Source organism: Nicotiana tabacum, chromosome 6 (genome assembly GCF_000715075.1).
Source record: "Nicotiana tabacum cultivar K326 chromosome 6, ASM71507v2, whole genome shotgun sequence".
In the NCBI taxonomy this organism is placed as follows: Eukaryota; Viridiplantae; Streptophyta; class Magnoliopsida; order Solanales; family Solanaceae; genus Nicotiana; species Nicotiana tabacum.
In genome coordinates, this window is record NC_134085.1 from 20,998,859 (window position 1) to 21,022,622 (window position 23,764).

At 41.8% G+C, this 23,764-nt stretch overlaps 2 protein-coding genes across 2 annotated transcripts; both read left to right on the plus strand.

Moving 5' to 3' along the window:
• Positions 1-17,654: 17,654 nt before the first annotated feature.
• Positions 17,655-18,425, plus strand: LOC107819580 (uncharacterized). Its single transcript, XM_016645703.1, has one exon. The coding sequence runs from the start codon at positions 17,655-17,657 to the stop codon at positions 18,423-18,425; it is 771 nt and encodes a 256-aa protein (XP_016501189.1).
• Positions 18,426-19,840: 1,415 nt separating this feature from the next.
• Positions 19,841-20,445, plus strand: LOC142181730 (uncharacterized). The gene is made up of 2 exons (XM_075255203.1): positions 19,841-20,080; positions 20,125-20,445. The coding sequence occupies exons 1-2, from the start codon at positions 19,841-19,843 to the stop codon at positions 20,443-20,445; spliced, it is 561 nt and encodes a 186-aa protein (XP_075111304.1).
• Positions 20,446-23,764: the final 3,319 nt, after the last annotated feature.

Here is a 23,764-nt window from a genome sequence, read left to right on the forward strand (position 1 = left end):
CACCAGGCCTCTAATGCTCGGCTTTGACTTGCTGGCAATTCAAACATTTAGCAACATGATCTGCTACTTGTTTCTTCATGCCTTTCCACCAATATAACTCTTTCAAATATAGATACATTTTGGTAGCTCCTGGGTAGATAGAGTACCTCGAACTATGAGCTTCCTCCATTATGGCCTTCCTAAGACCATCTACATCAGGAACACATAACCAATCATTCAACTTCAAAACTCCGTCACTTCCTAGAGTGAAAGTAGTGATTTCTTTGCTTCTGACTCATTCTTTTAATTTCACTAAGTACGGATCATCATCTTGCTTAGTCTTAACATGCGCAACAAGGGGGGATTGCACTAAGGCATAAGCAGTTATATCTCCTTCTTTGGTCTCATCCATCTAATTCCATTATTTGCTAGTTTTTTAATTTCTCGACCCAAAGACCGCCTTTGTACTGCAAGATGGGCCAAGACACCCATTGACTTCTTACTAAGTGCATCTGCTACCATATTAGGTTTTCCCGAGTGATAAAGGATATTGATGTCATAATCTTTCAATAACTCGAGCCACCTTTTCTGTCTCAAATTTAGTTCTTTTTGCTTGAAAATGTACTAGAGGATTTTGTGATCTATAAACACTTCAGAATGTTCGCCATAAAGGTAGTGTTACCATATTTTTAATGCAAACACCACTGCTGCAAGCTCCAAGTCGTGTCTGGGGTAGTTCTTTTCATGATTCTTTAACTGCCTGGAAGCATAAGCAATAACTTTTCCATTTTTCATAAGAACACAACCAAGGCCCACTTTGGAGGCATCACAATACACTGTGAACCCACCCGAACCTGTAGGCAAGGTTAACATAGGTGCAATGGTCAACCCCTTCTTTAACTCTTGAAAACTCTACTCACAAGTGTCTGACCATTGGAACTTAACTGATTTCTGAGTCAACTTAGTTAATGGATCTGCAAGTGAGGAAAACCCCTCTACAAACCTTCTATAGTAGCCAACTAACCCCAAGAAGCTCCTGATTTCAGTTAGCGTTGTTGGCCTAGGCCAGTTCTTGACTGCTTCTGTCTTTTGAGGGTCTACTTTTATTCCTTCGCTAGATACCACATGGCCTAAGAATGCCACTGACTGCAACTAGAACTCACATTTTGAAAACTTGGCATAAAGCTCATTTCCTTCAAGGACTGTAAGGCTATTCTGAGGTGTTCTGCGTGATCTTCCTTGCTCTTAGAGTATACCAAAATATCGTCTATAAACACGATAATAAAGGTATCAAGGAATGGATTGAAAACTCTGTTCATGAGGTCCATGAATGCAGTTGGAGCATTTATCAACCCGAAGAACATTACTAGAAATTCATAGTGCCCGTAGCGAGTTCTAAAGGTTGTTTTAGATATATCCTCTTCTCTGATTCTCAACTGATGGTACCCTAACCTCAAGTCTATTTTTGAAAAGTACTTTGCACCCTAAAGCTGATCAAATAAATCATCAATTCTTGGCAGTGGGTACTTGTTCTTAATGGTAACTTTATTCAACTGCTGATAGTCGACGCACATTCTGAGAGACCCATCTTTCTTCTTGACAAATAGGACAGGGGTACCCTACGGTGAAACACTCGGCCTGATGAAGCTCTCATCAAGAAGGTCTTTCAATTGTTCTCTCAACTCATTAAGTTCTGTTGGAGCCATCTTATAAGGAGGTATAGATATGGGTTGAGTACCTGTCATGAGATCAATGCCAAAGTCTACGATTCTTTCAGGAGGAAGTCCGGGAAGGTCATCTGGGAAAACTTTTGGAAATTCTCTAACAATTGGCAGTGACTGAAGAGCTGGTGGTTCTAATTCTGGATTAACGATGTGAGTCAAATAGGCGAGATACCCCTTACCGATCATTCGTTTTGCCTTAAGGTAAGAAATAAACTTACCTACAAGTGATGCTGAACTACCCTTCCACTCTAAGACTTCTTCATTTGGAAATTGAAACCTGACCATCTTGGCATGACAATCTAACATGGCGTAGCAGGAAGACAACCAATCCATACCCATGACCACATAGAAATCCACCATTTCTAATTCTATGAGATCGTCCTTGGTGTTGTGACCTTGGACTGAAACTATACAACCTCTATAGACTCTAGTGACTTTCACTGACTTGCCAACTGGAGTAGATACTAGGAATGGCTCACTAAGTTGTCCAGGTTCTAGCCCGAGGTTAATTGCAAAGTATGGAGTCACATATGAAAACATTGAACCTAGATCCATTATGGCATAAGCATTATATGAGCAGACTAAAAGTATACCTATAATAACTTCTACAGATGCCACTGTACTCTAACGATCAAGTGTAGCAAACAACCGGGGTTGTCCCTCTCCCTAAGTAACTCGATATGCACCTCTGCTTGCCCCATGCCCGATCTGATTATGATAACCACGAGCCTGAGGTGGTGCAACTGCAGTAGTTGAGGAACTAGAAGGACGAGTTGATCCACCACTAAATTTACGACGTAACTTTGGGCAGTTGGCCTTTATATGACCAATGTCTCCACAATGATAGCAACCATGAAACCCAAGCTTGCAATGACCTGAATGTTGCCATTTACATGTTCCACAAAGACTTTGTTGGTGTGAATGTTGCTCAGCATGACTCTGGCTATGTGAGGATGGTGTCCTAAAATTCTGATTCTGGCGAGACTGATTTCCATAACTCTAGGTACGTCTGAAAGAAGACCCACCACCTGACTGATGACTGGACTGAGCTGGTGTTAATGACTCCTTATTAGAGGAATCCCTTCCACCTCCGCTGGATGTACCATTAAACCTGCCCGCTGTCCGAACTTTCTTGTTATGCTCTTTTTCTTCTCTCCTTTGTTGTCTGTCTTTTTCTAAGTGCTCGGCAAATCCCACAACAGAGGAGAAGGCTATCATCCATACTGCTGCAGCTGATGTCGTATCCTTAATGTGGTAAGCCAAACCGCCAATAAACCTGCGAATCTTTGCTTTTTCTGTCTTAACCATGTGAGGAGCATGCTTAGCTAACCTTATGATGTACTCTTGCACATTTTTATTCCCTTGCTTGAGCTGTTCGAACTCTGTAGCCTTAGTTTCCCTATCCTCTTCTAGGATAAAGTTAGCCATGAAGGCCTCTTCAAATCAGATGAGTTTCAGACATGTTCCGGAATGGTTTTGAACTAAAATTTGAGTGCTGGTGTTGCTGGTTCTCAGGTATCGCAATTGAGAGCACTAGCATCGCAATTGCAAAGGTGATAATGGGGGCTCAGATGTCACAATTGCGACTGCCCCTTCGCATTTGCGAAGCCTGCCAGATTTTGCCTTTGTTTGCATTTGCGAACACTTTTGGCTTTTGCTATGTTCCCAGCTTTGCAATTGTGAAGCCTTTTATCACAAATGCGATGTTGACTAAGGTTATCGGGGTTCACAAATGCAAGCCCTGGTCCACAATTGCGAATGACTGTGTCGCAAATGCGACATCCGCAGCTGGTACAAAGGGGTGGAGAGGGGATTTTTGAAAACATTATCTCATTTTGAACCCTAGACTCGGTAAGAGGCTATTTAGAGAGGGAATTTTCACCATCAAACTTTGGGTAAGTGATTCTAATCTGTTTCTAATCATATTCCATCAATATATCTTAGATTTTAACATCAAAATCATGTGAAACAAAGTGAAAGTTTGTTAAACTTTGTCAAGTTTTCGAAAAATTAGAATTTGTGTTTTGAGAGTCGATATGGACTTGGATTTTGAAACTAATCACATATATGAACCCGTGGAGTCATGGGTAATCAAAATCTACCATTGGACCCATGTTTTGACTGGGCGAGCCCCGAGTTGATTTTTTGGAAAAAGTGTAATAATCTTAGCTTTATCTATTGTAATTGATTTCCCTAGCATTGTTTGATAATATTAAGTCGATTTTGGTTGGATTTGAGCTGTGTGGAGGCAAAATTTAAGGGAACAACTATTTTCGAGTGTTGAACTGGCCTAATTGAGGCAAGTATCTTGCCTAACTTTGTGTGGGAAAACTACCCCTAGGATTAGTATTGATTGATTCATTTGTGTTATGTGAAATCTGTGTACACATGATGAGTGGGTACACAGGTTATTGATAAGTAGGGATTTTGATTGCTTATTAGCGCCTTTTAGCTTTTATTTTATTCCAAAAGTATTGAATTGTATTCTCAAAACTAATGAAATTGTGCAAAATTGTAGGAATGCTGGAAGTTTGGTCTCCCAATATGAAATTCGACTAAAAAAGGAGTGACCCGAAGCACAAGGGAATAAAGGCACAAAAGCACAAATGTGCGGTCCGCAAAAGGAACTATGCAACCGCAAAAGAAATTGCAGACCGCCATCTGCGGCCACAAACCAAGAAGAAAAGTTTAGCAGAACTTTGCACAATGTGCAGACCACATATAAATTGTGCGGCCGCAAAACTAGGCTAAGAGTCAAAGATAAGAGAGTATGCAAAAAGACCAAGTCCAGGAGCCTTTGTGAATTGCGGACCGCACAAGTATTGTGCGGCTACTAAAGAGTTGCCTTGTGGCCTTAGTCCAAATATTTGAGGCCGCAGAAGATTGCATCGCGACCGCAGTTCAGAAATGTGCGGTCGCAAAACTCCACTTCCTGCCAGATGAAGAAATCTGTGGACGGCATATGGAATTGTGCGGCCACAGAACCCCCCAAAGGGCATTTTTGTTCAAGATTTTTAGCCTTGCATAAATATATGAGTTTCACAAAATTAGGTCAATTTTGAACATCTAAAGTTGTTGTAGCCGTTTCCCTTTACTACTTCAGGAAGATTTACATTACTTTGTTGTATTTACATTAGATTTAATCATTTTAAGCTTTCATTATGAGTTTAATTAGTTTTTCTTCCTTATTTTCTTCAAACCCCATTATGAATAGCTAGACCTTTACTAAGGCTGTGACCCAACCCTAGTGTGTAAACCTTATGGGTATCTAATTTAGTGCTTGTTTATGATTGTGTGTTGATTATTTAGCTTAGTTCATGCTTTAATTGTATAATTAAGAGTTCCAAACATTAATTCGGGCATATTTGACTTAGTCTCTACTTGAGAAAGAGGGACCTAGTCTAGGACAACTTAGCTAGCAAGGAATTAGGTCAATTGAGAAATTGATTAACCCAATTAAAGGGTTCAATCTAGAGATAGTAATAACCCGACTTGAGCTCTTATCAACTGTTTTGGGTGATAACCATTTGGTCTTGAGAAAACCAAATTGAGCAAAACCACTCACTTACCAAGAGGTATTGAGTGTGTAATTTAGAGTTGAGAGCTATAGTATACCCCAATCAACAAAACAAGCATTAAAGTCTTTATCCCATTAGGCAAATACCTAGGTCACGGTCACAACTCTTGGCCTTTTATCCATTTGAAAAAGCCTTAAAAATAATTTTCTTTAGTCTTCTTTCTTAATCTTGCAATCATTAAGTTAACAATAGAATAGAAACAAATCCTTGGTGTGGAAGTGCATTCTAAATAATCCAATTGCTCATTTGAAATATATACCCCTAACTCCTATCATAGCTTTTAGTGGATTCGACCCCGACTCCTAGTTGTGTATTTATTATTGCATCGACCGATTCATATCTCTTTTGATGTGTGCATTGGACGTGATCAACTTTTGGCGCCATTGCCAGGGAGTTAAAAATGGTGTTAGCTATATATTTGGGTGTGTTTTTGGATTATCTTTTTTCTTTCCGTGTTACTAACTTGTTTGAGAATTTGTAGGTACAACCATGGCGAACAATGAGCTCGGAAATATGCCTTTGGGGCATGTGGACGTCAAGGATGAGCAAGTTGATGAGGTTCCTCTTGAACCTCAAGCCAATAGAAGAGGCCGAGTGCCTCATGACAATGTCCACGCTCCACCCCCACCTCCACCATGAGTGGCTCTACACCAGGTGTTACCCAATGAAGAATATGCTAGTGCAATAGTCCCTTACCATATTAGGGCGGGCAAGATTCAAATCACCAATGTGATGTTCACTTTGCTAGAGCAACGAGGTTTCTTCACCGGTGCTCCAAGTCAAAATGCATACAAACATTTGAAGGGGTTTATGGACATTTGTTGGGGGAGAAAACAAACAAATGTCTCTGAGGATGCATTGAGGCTAAGGCTTTTTCCCTTCTCTCTGCGGGGGAAAGCTTTAGATTGGTTGGAACGTTTGCCAAATCACTCCATTCACATTTGGAATGAATTGGCGGAAAAGTTTATTTCTAAGTTCTTCTCTCTGGGGCACATGGTTACACTTTGGGATGAGATTTTGGCATTCAAGCAAGAGCCAAATTAACCACTACACGAGATATAGGAATGTTATAGAACAATGGTTAAGGAATGTCCCAACAATGATATGATGGATAATATGATTCAACAAACTTTCTATCGTGGCATTAACACAACCAACCAATGTGTATTGAACTAACTTACTGGTGGGAACTTCATGACTATGCCTTATGAGGAGGCGTGTGGGATTTTAGATGAAATGGTAGAAACATCATCGGCGTGGCAATCCTAGGATAATGTTCCACAAGGCGATCCGAACGTGATCCACCTTCACAAAGAGTTGCATGACCATGGGCAAGCCATTGCCGAATTTATTACCACCATGAATCAATTACAAAGGCTCAACTTCAACAAGTGCAAAATACTAAGAAAGTCAATGCCACTGAGGGAGTGAACATGATGGTGAGCGAAAGAAGGACCAAGGGTCCACAAGTGCAACATCAAGCAAAGAATCATGTGCAAGATGATAGTGGTTTTGATAAAGATGATTCTTACAATGAACAAGAAGAGGATGTGCAATATGTGAACAACTTTCAAGGGCAACGAAACAACTTCCAAGGCCCAAACCAACAACAATGGCCACCTCAAAACAATCAAGGCAATTGGAATTCTAACAGCCAAGGAAATTGGAGTGGTGGTAACAATCAAGGGAATTGGGATAACAACAACAATCAAGGAAATTGAAGAGGTGGCAACAATCAAGGGAATTGGCATAAAAACAACAATCAAGGAAATTGAAGTGGCATTAATCAAGGAAATAGGAGTGGCGGGGGAGGGGAGAGGGGGTAACAATCAAGGCGAATGGAACAACAATAAAGGCAATCAGGGGTCGGGTTTTCAAAGTCCCCCGATTTATCAACAACTGAGCAACCCGCCTCCTTATCCTTCCCATGGTCCGAGTTCTTTAAACCAATGAGATGGGGCGTATTGAGAATATGTTCAAGAAAATGATGGAAAAGAATGTCGATTTAGATGCCCAACTTGCCTCATACAACACATAGATCCGTAACTTAGAAGTTCAAATGGGGCAAATCTCTCAAGCTCTAAATTCTTATCCTAAGGGGGCACTACCAAGTGTCATGGTAGTAAACCTAAAGGGTGGAAACAACACGGGGCATGCCATGGCCGATACTACAAGAAGTGGAAGAGGTGGGAATGCACCCACCTCAAGTCAAAAGCAACTTGTGGATGATGAGCTAGTGGTACAAGAAGAATAGGTCCGGAATGACATGGCACAGTCAAATGATGAAGTTCGGATTGGTATTGATGATAGTGAGAAAGAGGCTCAAGAGGAGGTGAACCCGTTTAGGGATACAATTATTGACATACCAGAGCCGGTAGTGCAAAAGGCTAAGGCACCATTGCCTACGCCTCCACCTCCATACCCTCAAAGACTTTCCAAACAAGATGGCAAGAATTAATTCAAGAAGTTCATTCAAATGATGAAGAGTGTATCAATCAATGTGCCATTAGTAGAAGCTTTGTAACAAATGCCCGGTTATGTAAAGTTTATGAAGTATCTCGTGACAAAGAAGTGGTCCATGAATTTTGCAACTATCAAAGTCACTCATCAAGTGAGTGCAATTATGCATTCAATGGCTCCTAAGTTGAAGGATCCCGGTGCTTTCATGATTCCTTGTACAATTGGAAGTTTCGAGTTTGCTAAAGCTCTTTGTGATCTTGGGTCAAGTATTAATTTGATGCCCTATTCAGTTTTCAAGACCTTGGGAATTAGGCAACCAAGACCCACCTCTATGAGATTGCAAATGGCTGATCGTACTATGAAAAGATCTTTGGGAGTGATTGAGGATGTATTGGTTCGTGTTGATAAATTCATTCTTCCAATGTATTTTGTCATTCTAGATTGTGAAGTTGATTATGAGTTGCCGAATATTCTTGAAACTCCTTACCTTGCTACGGGGAAGGCTCTTTGTGATGTTGAAGCCGGAGAACTCACCTTCCGAGTGGGTAATGAACAAGCTGTTTCCATGTGTGTAAGTCCACGTGGCAACCAAATAACAATGAGGTGTGCTCTTTTGTGGACTTGATATGTTATTATTGATAATACGAGTTATGCAATCGATGTTGGTGACATGTTGGAAGTCGTCTTGCTCAATTTTGATGATGATGAGATGGATAGCTTCATGGAATGTGTGAACTCTTTACAAGGAATGTGGATTACAATTACGCCCCCCAGAAATTATCTTTGGATCTTGAAAATAGGACAACTCCTCCTATAAAGCCTTCCATTGAAGAGCCTCCTACATGGGAGTTGAAGCCATTGTCTCCAAATCTTCGGTATGAATTTCTTGGCCCTTGTTCTACTTTGCCGGTTATTCTTTCCTCTTGTTTGACTAACGTGCATGTAAATTCTAATATGGTTGTGCTACAAAAGAGGAAGAAGGCTATTAGGTGGACATTGGCAGATATTTGGGGTATAAGCCCCACATTTTGCATGCATAAGATCAACTTGGAGGAAGGCGCCAAAGTATCTATTGAACATCAAGGAGACTTAATGAAGCTACACAAAAAATTGTCAAAAAGGAGATTATCAAGTGGTTGGATGCCGGAGTTGTCTACCCCATCTCCGATAGTTCATGGACTTCTCCGTTTCAATGTGTCCCGAAGAAGGGGGGCATGACGGTGGTCACCAATGACAAGGATTAGTTGATTCCTACAAGAACGATGACCAGTTGGAGAGTGTGTATGGATAATTCCAAGCTCAACAAAGTCACAAGGAAGGATGATTTTACACTTTCCTTCTTAGATCAAATGTTTGACAGATTGCCCAGCCGTGCTTTCTATTTCTTTCTTGATGGGTATTCAGGATACAACCAAATTCTTATTGCTAAGGAGGATCAAGAGAAAACAACCTTTATATGTACCTATGGTACTTTTGCTTTCAAGCGGATGCCATTTGGTTAGTGCAATGCACTGACGACTTTTCAAAGGTGTATGATGGCTGTCTTCACGGACATGGAGGAGGACTACCTTGAAGTTTTCATGGATGACTTCTCGGTGGTTGGGGATTATTTTGATGATTGTCCTGCAAATTTAGATAAAGTGTTGGTAAGATGTAAAGAAACAAATTTTGTGCTCAATTGGGAGAAGTGTCATTTCATGGTCGAGGAAGGCATTGTCCTTGGCCACAAAATCTCAAAGAATGGAATTGACATTGACAAGGAAAAGATTGAGGTAATTTCTAAACTTCCACGTCCATCTTCGGTGAATGGTGTGCGGAGTTTCTTAGGCAAAGCAGGGTTTTACCGGCGTTTCATCAAAGATTTCTAAGGTGGTGAACCCGTTGTGCAAGCTTCTTAAGAAGGATGCTAAGTTCTACTTCGATGATGGCTGCATGAGAGCTTTTGAATTGTTAAAGTTCAAGTTGATAACTACTCCCATCATCACCGCTCCAAATTAGAGTGTCTTTTTTGAACTCATGTGTGATGCAAGTGAAGTAGCGGTTGGGGCTATTTTGGGGCAACATATCAACAAGATTTTTCACCCGGTCTACTATGATAGTAAGACCACGAATAGTGCCCAAGTCAACTACACTGTTATAGAGAAAAAGCTCCTTGCCATTGTGTTGCTATTGAGAAGTTCCGCACATACTTGATGGGTGCAAAGGTCATTGTCAACAGGGATCATGCGGCACTTCGTTATCTTATAAGCAAGAAAGATTTCAAAGCTCAATTGATGAGATGGGATCTTTTGTTGCAGAGTTTGATATTGACATCCAAGATAGAAAAGGGAGTGAAAACCAAGTGGTGGACCACTCGTCTCGTTTGGAGGAGGAGGGGAGGCGGCATGATGGCCTTGAAATTAATGACTCCTTTCCCAATGAGCAACTCTTGTCTATTTCAATGAAAGAGGTGCCTTGGTTCGTGGATCCATAAAATTTTCTTGTGTGTGGAATCATCCCGGATGAGTTCTTTTCAAACCAAAAAGAGAAGCTCAAACGGGATTGTCAAGATTATTATTGGAATGAACCATTTCTTTTCCAGATTCGTACGGATGGTGTGATTAGAAGATGTGTACCGGAAGAAGAGCAAGGTGAAATTCTTGAGGCTTGTAATTCTTTGCCATATGGTGGTCATCATGGTGGAGCAAAAATGACGGCCAAAGTGCTAAGTTGCTGTTTATATTGGCCCACACTTTACAAGGATGCTAGTGAGCTAGTGAAAAGATGCGATGAATGTCAATGGGCCGGTGGAATCTCAAAAAAAAATTTAAATGCCTCTCACTAGCATTTTGGAGATTGGTATTTTTGATTTGTGGGGTATTGATTTCATGGGTCCTTTAGTGAGTTGTTGTAGAAACACTTACATCTTGGTCGCGGTTGATTATGTGTCCAAATGGGTTGAGGCCTTTGCTTTACCCAACAATGAGGCGAGAAGTGTGGTGGTGTTCTTGAAAAAGAATATTTTCACAAGGTTTGGCACTCCGCGGGCTATTATAAGCGATGGGGGGTCACACTTTTGCAACAAGGCTTTTGACACTTTACATAGCAAGTATGGCGTAACTCATAAAGTCATGACTCCCTATCATCCACAAGCTAGCGGTCAAGTGGAAGTCTCCAACCGGGAGATAAAGAGTATTTTGTCCAAAACAATGAAAGCTAACCGGACGGATTGGTCGAAGAAACTAGATGATGCATTATGGGCTTATTGTACAACTTACATGACACCTATCAGAATGTCTCCATACCGGTTGGTGTTCGGAAAAGCTTGTCATCTTCCGGTAGAACTAGAACACAAGGCCATGTAGGCTCTACAGAAGTTGAATCTTGATTAGGATGTAGCTGCTAACTTGAGGGTTGCACATTTTAATGCATTGGATGAGTTCCGGTACCATGCTTATGCAAGTTTGTCCTTGTACAAAGAAAAGATGAAATATCTTCATGAAAAATACATTTGGAACAAAGAGTTCAAGGTACGCGATCTTGTGTTGTTGTTTACCTCAAGGTTGAGGATGTTTCCCGGGAAGTTAAAGTCTAAATGGAGTGGTCCTTTTGAAATTGTGGATGTGACACCTTTTGGTGCATTGGACATGAAGAACAAAAACAATGAAGAATTTTGAGTCAATGGTCACTGGGTGAAGCACTATTTGGGAAAAGTTAGAGATAGCCACGTCGTGGCGGTCATTCATTACAATTGATGGTATTCTACATCGTACCGCGACGTCAAATCAGGCTCTTCTTGGGAGTCAACCCATGTTTCTTTTCCTTCTTTTTTTCTTTTGTAGTTAGGTGTTATTTTTGTGCTAACTTGATTTGAAGTGTGTTACAGGGCTGAGTGTGACTTACAGGAATTGTGGACAAAAATAAGGCTAAGTATTGAAAGAAGTGCAGATCACACAATTTGGAGTGCAGTAGCAAAAGAGCAATTCGGCTGCACAATTATCTTGCGGACCGCACAACTGGAAATTTGGAAATGCAAACTCTCTAAAGTTTAGTCTGTTTGAGAAAAGGTCGATGTGCGACCGTGAGAGGAAATCTGTGGGCGCAACAAGAAATCTGTGGCCGCATGTAGAATTTTGCAGACCGCAGATGGAGAACAAAAAACGAAGCCCCAGGTAACAGTGTGCGGACCACACATGAAATTGTGCGGCCGCACTCGCCCCTCCTTCCCTTAGAAACCCAAATAGTATAAATAGAGGGCTAGGGGTAACTGTTATGTTTTTCCCTCTTTGAGCAAAAACACAGTAATCTCTTGAAATTTCTTGGTGAATTTGTCTGTACACATATACAACATCTTTGATCAGTCACTCATCAACTCATTCATCTGGTATGCTTCAAATTTCTTGTTAATCTTTTTCTTTTAATTTGTAAAATTTTAGTCATTTTTAGGTCATTTGTCAATAGAATTCAATTGTGCATTTATGTGGGGGTAAATCTATAGTGGGTTAACTAGTACATGCTCTATGGGGAGTGGGTCAACGTATTTTAATGCCTTTATGTTGTTACCATGTCAAAATTTGCACAAAAATTGAAAAACCTAGATAGAAATACTGGACTATTTGTGGTTTTTTGAATTCTACATCCGCACCTGAAATTGTATGATCCACAAAAAGTTGATTCTAGAGAAACATTAGTGAGGAAGGGGTCTGCGGCCGCAAGGTAAAATTTGCGGACTGCAAATTTCCCATTGCAGCCGCAGAACAACCCTTTTACTGTCATCATAGAGTCTACAAAATTTTGACTCAAATGTGCGGCCACAGGTCTAATTGTGCGGATCGCAGAAATCATATTGCAGCCGCACATAAGCCAATTCTCTGTCATCAGAGAGTTGGCATATTTTGGATTTTTGAGTTGCGTCCGCAAGTGAAATTGTGAGGACCACACTTCATTTTTTGAGGTCGCAAGACAAAATTATGCAGTCCGCAAGGCCTCATCTGCGGCCGCAAAATAATTGTGCGGACCACAAATCCTTATCCTGCAAGCATGATTAAAATGTGACCCTCATTGTGTTTCTTGGTGTATATTTGCATATCTCCTTGATTGGATGAACATTGAATTGCAACTAACAATCGCTTCTGCTTGATACAGATAATGGTTCGATCTAAAGGCAGAGCCGATACTTCTAAAGGGAGGGGTAAACCTTATAGTGGTCGAGACAAGAGTGCCTTACCCCTCAGCCAACAAAGGACAATAACAAAGAAAACTATAACTGGAAGAGGGAGAAGTGTAGATCTCTTCGAGACGAGCTCTTATGTCCCATCTAGGATGCATTAGAGGGCAACTCAGCCTCTGTTCAAGATCAGCTGGCCGTACAATTAAGGCCACTAGGGAGATATCAACTCAGGAAAGAGTCGTCCTCATCTCATAGAACTTCCAAGGGTTCAGCAAGTGCTAGCCAGGCTTCTGAGCCATCCATTACACCTGTCCATGAGGCACAAGATACATCAGTTCAGGACATCCCCCATGATGGCTGAGGAGGAGATGCTATAGTCGTCGGCCTTGAATGGTCAAATAAGAAAAAAATCAGGGAGGGCCATTTTATCAGCATGGCTGCCTTCACTAGCTTTTGGACATGGTGACTAGTGAGGTCACTAACTCTAGAGCGACAATTTCAGTTGAAAGATTTGGAGAGGTACAACCCTGCAATGTTGAGACAGTTCAAGGAATGCAAGTGGTGGATGTGGTTCACCCAGAGTGTCATGGATGCCAAAGAGTACCTTGTATAGAAATTCTATGCCAATGTGGTGCAACACTAAAAGCATAATTGGGTTTTGAAGATGTTGAGCGAAAGGAATATTTGGAGAAGTTTGAAATGGGAGATGTAGCCCGTCCTTGGTTAGCAGAGATTTTAGCAGCACTAGGGCCACCACCACCATTGATTTCCACTGGGGTTCCTATCCACAGAAGCACACTGAGTTTTGAGGCGAAGGGGTGGCAAACCTTTGTCTGCAGCAGGCTGGACCCGTGCCAGAATGAGACTTACCTCCCGATTCCTCGGGCAGTCTTGGTTGCTTCTATTATGGCCGGGTACCCTATCAATGTGGGGCCATGATGTCGTCCAACATCTCAGTGATTGCTCAGCAAGATGACTCATCCTATCCATATCACAACACTATCACAGAATACCTCACAGATGCAAATGTAGAGCCAAGGGATTATGACACAAAGGTGACGCCGAAGAAGCCTTTTACTTGGAATTCACTGATGGATGTGAACAATCTGAAGAAGAAAGTTCAGCCTCCTACTTAGGCTGAGCCTTCCTCCAGTGCCGCAACTATGCCTCCTCCATCATCCACAACCCCTACTGTAGTTCCTACTGATAAGTGGGGATTTTAACCTATTATTTGCTTTCTTTTAATTGCGTTTTGGGCCTAAAATGCGTGAAGTTATTACCAAAAACTAATGTATTATGCTTGCTTGTAGGGATTGTTCACAATGAGCCAAAGTAGCCATGATCAACTCATAAAGACCAAGATTGGGCTAAGAGCTGTGGAACGCGGACCGCGATAGAAAAGTGCGGCCGCAAAAGTATCAATGCGGACGCGGTCATAATTACACGGACGCCGAAATGGAGAATCAGAGAGGTTGTTTTTGTCCACAAATATGAATGCAGACTACATCAAAAAGAGGCAGCCACAAAAGTACCATTACGACCGCGATTGGAATTTTGCAGACCGCGGTTTCTAAGATTCAGAGAGTTCACAAGTGATGCAAAAGTGAGAAGGGCGGTCCGCGTTAAACTACACGGCCAGGCAAGTCTCTCACGCATATGCGGTGGAAAGTGCGTGGTCCACAAAACAAGGTTCAACCCAGACCCAGATGTGAAGAAATGCGGACCGGGATCAGAACTACGTAGGGGCATTTAGGTTAAGTTTGTTTGTGCTGAGCACGTGAGACGGGTAGGTTTTCCTATTTGGGCAATTTTTTTACAAGATTTACCATATAACATTAGACTTTCTACTTTTAATTTAGTATTATGGATTTTCTCTTCTCTTTGTCTTTGATTTCTACTATTTCCATGAGTAGCTAAACCCATAGCTAAGGTTGTGACCCGACCCTAGTGTGAGAATTTGATGGGTCTTGAATTTTAGGGCTTGAATGTGTATGGGTTAGTTATTTTTAGCCTAGTTCTTGCTAGAACTATTGAATTAGTGGTTGCAATCACTGATTCATGCCTTTATGACTTAGTCTCTACTTGAGAAAGAGGGACTACGTCTAGGAAAACTAGGCTAATAAGGAATTGGGGTGAACTCAAGAAATTGATAGCCCTAATTAAAGGGTTAAACCTAGAGAGAGTAATACCCGACTTGAGTTAAAATCACTTGAATTGCATGAATACCATTTGGACTTGAGAAAGCCAAATTCGGCAAAATCACTCAAACTACCGAGAGGTATAAGGTGAGTACCCCGACGCGATAGCTATATTATTAACCCAATTAATCACATGATTTCCCAAGATTCTTGCTACCCGTTAGATATCCACCTAGGTGGAAGTCACTACCCTAGTCCCTTTAAACCCTTGAAAACAACCAACAAAAACATTGTACTTAGTTTCAAATACTGCATACTATAGAATAGAAGTAGAAGTAGAAAACAAACCAACCATTTGTGGAAGTGCAATTAAGAGCAAAACCCGCATCTAGACTTGGATATAAACCTAATTCCAAACAAATAACTCCCTGTGGACTCGATCCCGACCTAGTTGGGTAAAACTGCATCGACTATCCTCGCTACTCAATAGTAGTACAGGCTTGGACCCGATCAATTTTTGGCACTATTGTCGGGGAGTTAGATGGCTTTAGCTATATATTTGAGTATTTGTGTGTTTTGTTTTTCTTTCTTTCTATTTTTCTAATTTGTGTGTGAATTGCTTTTAGATACCAAATGGCTCTTAACAATGATGCCCTCGAAAATTTTCCATTGGGGGAGGAGGTAGATGATGATAATGTGGATGATATTCTACCTGAACCTCAAGTATAAAGGAGAGGTAGAATGCCTCATGATAATATTCCAAAGCCTCCCCCACCTCCTGCAAGGGAAGCACATCGTCTGTTGCCCAACGAAAGCTAAGAAAGTGCAATAGCCCCGCCCCGGATTAGGGCGGGCAACTTCCAAATAACCTATGTCATGCTTACAGTCTTGGAATAGAGGGGTTTCTTCACCGGAGCTCTACACCAAAATGCCTACAAGCACCTCATTGGTTTTGTTGACACGTGTTGGGGGAGAAAGCAAACCAACTTTTCTGAGGACGCACTGAGGTTAAGGCTATTCCTATTTTCTCTAAGGGGAAAGGCTTTGGATTGGCTAGAAAGGTTGACCAAACATTCCATCACCACTTGGGATGAGTTGGCTGTGAAGTTTATCGCAAAGTTCTTTTCTCCGGGACTTATGGCGATGCTTAGAGATGAGATCCTTTCTTTTAAACAAGAGCCAAATGAACTTCTTCATGATATTTGGGAAAGGTACTAGATGATGGTTAAGGAATGTCTTAATAATGATATGACCGAAGCCATGATCCAACAAACATTCTACCGTGGCATAAATACAACAAACCAATGTGTGGTTAACCAACTCGCCGGGGGGAACTTCATAAACATGCCATATGCCGAAGCGTGTGAAATACTTGATGAGATGGCGGATACCTCTTCGGTGTGGTAAAGTAGAGCTAATGTGCCACAAGGTGATCCTAATCTTATTCACCTACATAAGGAGCTCCATGACCATGACCAAGTTATAGCCTAGTTGAGTACTACCATGAACCAATTGGCCAAAGCTTAGTTGCAACAAGTTCAAGGGCCAAAACAAGTAAATGCCATGGATGAAGTAAATATTATGATCAACAAGAGAAAGCAATGAGGTCAACAAGTTCAAAACAATCCGGACCAATTTGAGCAAAGTGGTAGTGGGTACAACCAAGATGATTCCTATGATGATCAAAGTGAAGAGGTTCAATATGTGAACAATTATCAGGGTCAACGAGGCAATGCTACAAATCAACAACAGTGGAGGTCACAAGGAAATTGGGAAAATCAAGGTCAACAAGGAAATTGGAATAGTAACAACAATAACCAAAGCAATTGGGAGAACAACAACAATCAAAATTGGGGTAACCAAGGAAACCAAGGCAATTGGGGTGGAAACAATAATAGTAATTAGGGAGGTAATAACAATCAATGGGGTTGGAACAACAATAATCAAAGGAATCGGGGTTGGGCTTTTAAAGGCCTCTGGTGTATCAACAACCAAACAACCAGCCTCCATATCCATCACAAGGTCCTAGCTCGTCCAATAATGAGATGGGCATGATTGAATCCATGTTCGAGCAAATGATGAAGAATAACGCCGACTTCGATGCCCAATTGGCCTCCCACAACACTTCCATCCGCAACTTGGAAGTACAACTTGGCCAAATTTCTCAAGCTTTGAATACTCGGCCAAAGGGGGCACTACTAAGGGACAAGGTAGTAAATCCGAAAGGTGGGAACAATACGGGCCATGCGATGGCGGTGACTATAAGAAGTGGTAGGGGTGGAGTTTCTAGTTCCTCTAATTCAAGAAAGATTGTGAGTGATGATGCGTTGGTGCAAGATGATGATAAACCAAGCAATGATTTGCAAGTGAATGATGAGAATGTGAAGTGAGCATAGACATTGATGACAACATGGAGGAGACACAAAATGATGTGAACCCGTCTAGGGAACACGGGATACAAATACCGGAAACGGTAGTGCCCAAAGCCAAGGCTCCCTTTCCAAGGCCCCCTCCACCATATCCTCAAAGGCTCGCAAAGCAAAATAATGAGAATCAGTTCAAGAAATTCATTGATATGATGAAAATTTTGTCCATAAATGTGCCTTTGGTTGAAGCTCTAGAACAGATGACGGGATATGCCAAGTTCATGAAAGACTTGGTAATAAAGAAGAGATCCATGAATTGTGAAATGATCAAAATGATGCATCAAGTGAGTGCCATTGTACATTACATGGCTCCAAAGCTAGCAGACCCCGGTGCCTTTACAATCCCGTGCACTATTAGTAGTGCCGATTTCACTAAAGCTTTGTATGACTTGGGGGCAAGCATTAACTTGATGCCATATTCTGTGTTCAAGACATTGGGGATTGGGCAGCGAAGGCCCACATCCATGAAGTTGCAAATGGCAGACAAGACAATGAAGAGTCTATTGGGGATAATTGATAATGTGCTAGTTCGGGTCGACAAGTTCTTACTTCCCATGGATTTTGTGATACATGACTGTGAGGTTGACTGCGAGGTACCGATCATATGGAGGAGACCTTTCCTAGCTACAGGGAAGACCTTAGTTGATGTGGAAGAAGGGGAGCTCACCTTTCAAGTGGGCAATGCAAAATTTGTGTTCCATGTTTTCAAGTCATTGAGGCAGCTCAATAGCAACGAAGTATGTTCATTTGTGGATCTTGTGACCGAAGTGATTGTTGAAGACATAATTGCTGTGATTAATGTGGAAGTCCCATTGGAAGCTGTGTTGCTGAATAATGATGTGGATGAGAAGGAAGGTTTGGTTGAATATGTCAATGCTTTGCAAGGAATGGGTTCATATACATATGAGCTTCAGAAACTTTACGTAGACCGTGAGAACCGGAAGACTCCGCTAACAAAGCCCTCAATCTAGGAGCCTCCTACATTGGAGTTGAAGCCTTGCCCTTCATATCTCAGGTATGAGTTCTTAGTCCCTTGTTCCACTTTACATACTATTCTTTCCTCATGCTTAACTAACGTGCAGGTAGATGTCACCCTTGCGGTGCTCTAAAAGAGGAAGAAGGAAATAGGTTGGACATTGGCGGATATTCGGGGTATAAGCCCCACCTTTTGCATGCACAAAATCATATTGGAGAAATATGACAAACCCTCCGTGGAACATCAAAGAAGGTTGAATGAGGCCATGCAAGAGGTTGTCAAGAAAGAGGTTATCAAGTGGTTGGATGCTGGGGTTGTCTACCCTATTTCTGATAGTTCATGGACTTCACCGGTACAATGTGTCCCAAAGAAGGAGTCATGACTGTGATTATAAATGATAATAATGAGTTGATCCCCACAAGAACTGTCACTGGTTGGAAGGTATGCATGGATTATAGGAAGCTCAACAAAGTGACTCGGATGGACCATTTTTCGCTTCCATTCCTTGATCAAATGTTGGATAGGTTATCCGGGCATTCTTATTATTGCTTCATGGATGGGTATTTTGGGTATAACCAGATTCTTATTGCACCTGAAGACCAAGAGAAGAACACCTTCACTTTTCTGTATGGTACATTTGCATTCTCAAGGATATCGTTTGGCTTTTGTAATGCACCAGTTACTTTTCAGCAATGTATGATGGCAATACTCACAGATATGGTGGAGGACTTCCTTGACGTTTGCATGGATGATTTCTCTATTGTGGGGGATTTCATTTGATGAGTGTTTGGGCAATTTTGATAAAGTCTTGGTACATTATGAAGAGACCAACTTAGTGCTTAATTGGGAGAAGTGTCACTTTATGGTCGAGGAGGGCATTGTCCCCGGCCATAAGATCTCCAAGAATGGTATTGAAATGGATAAAGCAAAGATTGAAGTGATATCGAAACTCCTTCCTCCTATTTCCGTCAAAGGAGTGAGGAGCTTTCTAGGGCATGCGGGGTTTTACCGTCGGTTCATCAAGGATTTCTCAAAGGTGGTGAACCCCTTGTGCAAGTTGTTGGAAAAAGATGCAAAATTTGTGTTTAATGAAGATTGTATGAAAACTTTTGAGCTACTCAAGTATAGTTTGACTACCACTCCCATCATTACCGCACCAAATTGGAGCTTACCATTTGAGCTCATGTGTGATGCTAGTGATGTGGCGGTAGGAGCGGTATTAGGGAAAATAATCAACAAGATATTCCATCTGGTCTACTATGCAAGCAAGACCATGAACGACGCCCAAGTCAACTATATGGTGACCGAGAAAGAACTCTTAGCCATTGTCTTTGCTATGGAAAAGTTCTGCCTGTACCTCATGGGTAACAAAGTGATTTTCATACCGATCACGCGGCGCTTTGTTATTTTATGAATAAGAAGGACTCAAAGGCTAGATTGATGAGGTGGGAACTTCTTCTACAAGAGTTTGATCTTGAAATCATAGACCGAAAAGGGAGTGAGAATCAAGTGGCGGACCACTTGTCCCGTTTGGAAGAGAAGGGAAGGCCCCATGATGGCCTTGAGGTTAATGATTTGTTTTTGGATGAACAACTCCTTTCCATGTCTTTGACCAGGATGCCTTGGTTTACTGATGTGGCCAATTATCTTGTGAGCGTAATTATCCCAAATAAGTTCTCTTCAAACCAAAGAAGGAAGCTCAAATAGGACTGCTTGGATTATTATTGGGACGAGCTTTCAAAACGTGCACCAATGGTATTATCCGTAGATGTGTCCCAGAAGAAGAACAATTGGGTATTCTTGAAGCTTGCCATTCCTCACCTTTTGGTGGTTACCTTGGTGAGGCAAAAACTTCTATAAAAATCCTAAGTTGTGGATTCTATTGGCCTACCATGTACAAAGATGCTAGAGAGCTTGTTAAGCAGTGTGATAATTACCAAAGAGCCGGCGGGATTTCCAAGAAGAATGAGATGCCTCTCACTACCATCCTTGAGATTGACATTTTTGACATGTGAGGTATCGACTTTATGGGTCCATTTGTGAGTTCATGTGGGAACACTTATATTCTTGTTGTCGTGGATTATGTCTCCAAGTGAGTTGAAGCTATGGATTTGGCCAACATTAAAGCATGGAGTGTGGTGTCCTTATTGAAGAAAAACATGTTCACAAGGTTCGGCACCCCAAGGGCCATGATAGCAATGGGGGTTCTCATTTTTTGCAACCAAAGCCTTTGACACTTTACTCTCCAAGTATGGTGTCATTCACAAGGTTTCAACCCCGATCACCCCCAGGCAAGTGGACAGGTTGAGGTCTCCAACGGGGATATCAAGTGTATTCTATCCAAGACTGTCAATGCAAACCGGATTGATTGGTCAAGGAAACTTGACGATGCTTTGTGGGCCTATCTAATAGCTTTCAAGACTCCAATTGGTATATCTCTGTATCGGTTGGTATTTGGTAAAGCATGTCACCTCCTTGTGGAATTAGAGCATAAGTCCATGTGGGCATTCAAGAAGTTTGTATATGGTAAAATCGGAGGGTCCAATTTCCCGTCGTGACGGCGCCTCGTAAGCACGCCTCGAGGGCTTGAGATGACGGTTGAGTTTTATCCCTTTAGGGTCATCAACGCTCGACCTCGAGGTAGTACAGACCGACGGTTATGGAGAAAAAGTGGGGAGTTCCCAAGGTGCATAAATAGGGCTGACAAAGACTAGTAGGCTAGCTCTGACTCGTATCATAGTGTCAACTAGCTGTCTCATCTCCATATCTTTGTAATAAATGTACTTGTACTATGTTAGGATTTCCCCTCATAGGATCCTGGGGATCCTTGTCATTTGTAAAGACCGGTTGCTCAATACTAAATGCACAAGAACATTCTCTCTATCTTCTAACATATTCTCTTGATCTCTCCACTTGCATTTATTACCTATATTCATTGTGCTCCATTATTGTTCTTCATTTATTGTTTATTATTGGCCATAAAGAGCCGTCACTGATCTTATTATTACTGTTAGTCACCCATCGACTACCCTCGATAGCTCCTAGCCGAGCATCAGACTTTACCCCGAGGCCCTCAGTAGGCAAGCTCGAGGCCCTGATTGTTAACCATTCGATTTGGTTAACATCTCATTTTTTATCTCTTACCTTGATTCCAAGTACCTCACTCAGCACCTATTGCTCAAACAACTAAGCATAAAAATAGATCAGTTATATTTTTAGAACCACAAAATCAAATTTAATTGTTATTATCATTTTCACGGTAAATAGTTTGGCGCCCACCGTGGGGCTAAAAATAATAGTGATTATTTTCTTGCTGGTTTAAGTACATAACGCAAGTTATCTTTCACACTTTTTCTTGTCCAAGATCTTTGATTTCAGGTCAAAATGTCTAACTCAGTAAATGCACATGAAAACAACAATCTTAAAGACCACAAAGAGAACGGTGTGGATGTTCCAGGTGTTGGTGTACCCCCACCAGACACTGAGAATGCCTAAGAACCAATTCCCGTGGACGCGGTCTCGCGCGATGCCCAACAGGTCGATATAAGCTCCTACACTAATAGGACCATGCACCAAGGATACCAACAAGAAGCTCAGAATACCCCAGCTAGGGAAGAATGGGAGGTTAGCCTTCATGTTATTTTTGAAATGTTGAAGGCACAACAGCTGGCAATCGCTCAGCTACAGAGTCACCAAAAAACCCCAAGTTTTGCGGCCTCGGGAATAACCCCTCGGACCGAACAGACACTAGAAAGATCAAGAAACAATGGGTCGGTAGCCGACCCCGCTATCATAAAAATGCTCGAGGACCTCACAAAGAGGATCGAGTCGGGCGAGAAGAAGATAACAGCCAACAATAAAAAGGTCGACACCTACAACTCTAGGGTCGACGCGCCCCAGATCCTAAAAGGTGTGGATTCAAAGAAGTTCATACAAAGGTCGTTTCCAAAGGAAACGGCTCCAGAACCTATTCAAAAGAAGTTCAGAATGCTATACCTTCCGAAATATAATGGAACCTCGGACCCCAATGAGCACGTTATTGCTTAAACTTGTGCAGCGAAGGGCAACGACCTAAAGGATGATGAGATCGAGTCTGTCCTACTGAAGAAGTTCGAAGAAACACTTTCTAAAGGGGCAATGATGTGGTATCACAACCTGGCCCCAAACTCAATAGATTCATTTGCCATGCTGGAAAATTCTTTCATAAAGGCACCTGCTGGTGCCATCAATGTAGCAACCAGGAAATCTGACATCTTCAAGATCAAGTAGAAGGAGAATGAGATACTGCGAGAGTCCGTATCTCGCTTTCAGATGGAACAAATGGAACTACCACTGGTCTTCAATGATTTGGCAGTGCAGGCCTTCACTCAAGGTTTGAATGAACGAAGCTCGGTGGCCTCGAAGCAGCTGAAACATAATCTGGTTGAGTACCCCGTCGTGACCTGGTCGGACGTTCACAACCGGTATCAATCGAAGATCAGGGTCGAGGATGACCAATTAGGATCCCCCTCAGGCTCGATATACCCAAGCAGTCTTCTGGCAAGGGAGTCAAACCTGAACAAAGAGAGGTACCAACCTAATAGCTAGGGATTTTGACGCATTTTATAGTCCTTCTTGCTTATTCTTTGATTAGAACTCATACAAAATAGTTGTTCTTGATTACAGGTTTGATCAACAAAGTGACAAGATGTCAAAGATTAGCTCAAAAAGAGTGAAACTTGCACAAGTACCAAAGACAAGACAAGCTCAGGCAAAATAGGTCCTGTGCGGCCACACACCACTTTGTGCGGTCTGCACTAGGATGTTCAGAGAGTAGGTATTCAGGCTAAAAGGCAATGCGGCCGCACTAGATTTAGTACGGTCCGCACTGGAGTCCATGCAGCCACACTACCATTCTATGTAGTGTGCACAACCAAGATTCAGAGAAGTTGCAGCTCGGCGCTTTCAAGCCAATGCGGTCCACAGTCCATTTTGTGCAGACTGCACTAGACGTCACCGCGGTCGCAGTCCATTCTGTGCGGTATGCAGAACCTGAGTTCAGAGAGTTGTATTTTGGAGCCAAGAATCCTAGTGCGGCCGTAGTCCATTCTGTGCGGTCCGCACTAACCCCGCAGGGGCATTTTGTGTAGATTTTTCAGCTTAGTATAAATAGATCATTTTTCCATTTTTAGGTGAGCAGATATTGTAATAGCATAGCTGCGCTCGTGGGTTGACTTTTCTTAGCCATTTTGGGCAATTTTAACTACATTTCATCATTGAATCTTTGTATTTAGCTTAGCAATTAACTAATATGTGTTTATCTTAATCTATTTCTTGTTTTTCTTCTTTGAATAT

Coding starts and splice junctions, on each gene's coding strand:
- LOC142181730 (XM_075255203.1), top strand. CDS start 19,841: ATGAATAAGAAGGACTCAAAGGCTAGATTGATGAGGTGGGAACTTCTT. Junction 20,081..20,124: donor CTGATGTGGCCAATTATCTT/GTGAGCGTAATT, acceptor AAACCAAAGAAG/GAAGCTCAAATAGGACTGCT.
- LOC107819580 (XM_016645703.1), top strand. CDS start 17,655: ATGACGGGATATGCCAAGTTCATGAAAGACTTGGTAATAAAGAAGAGA.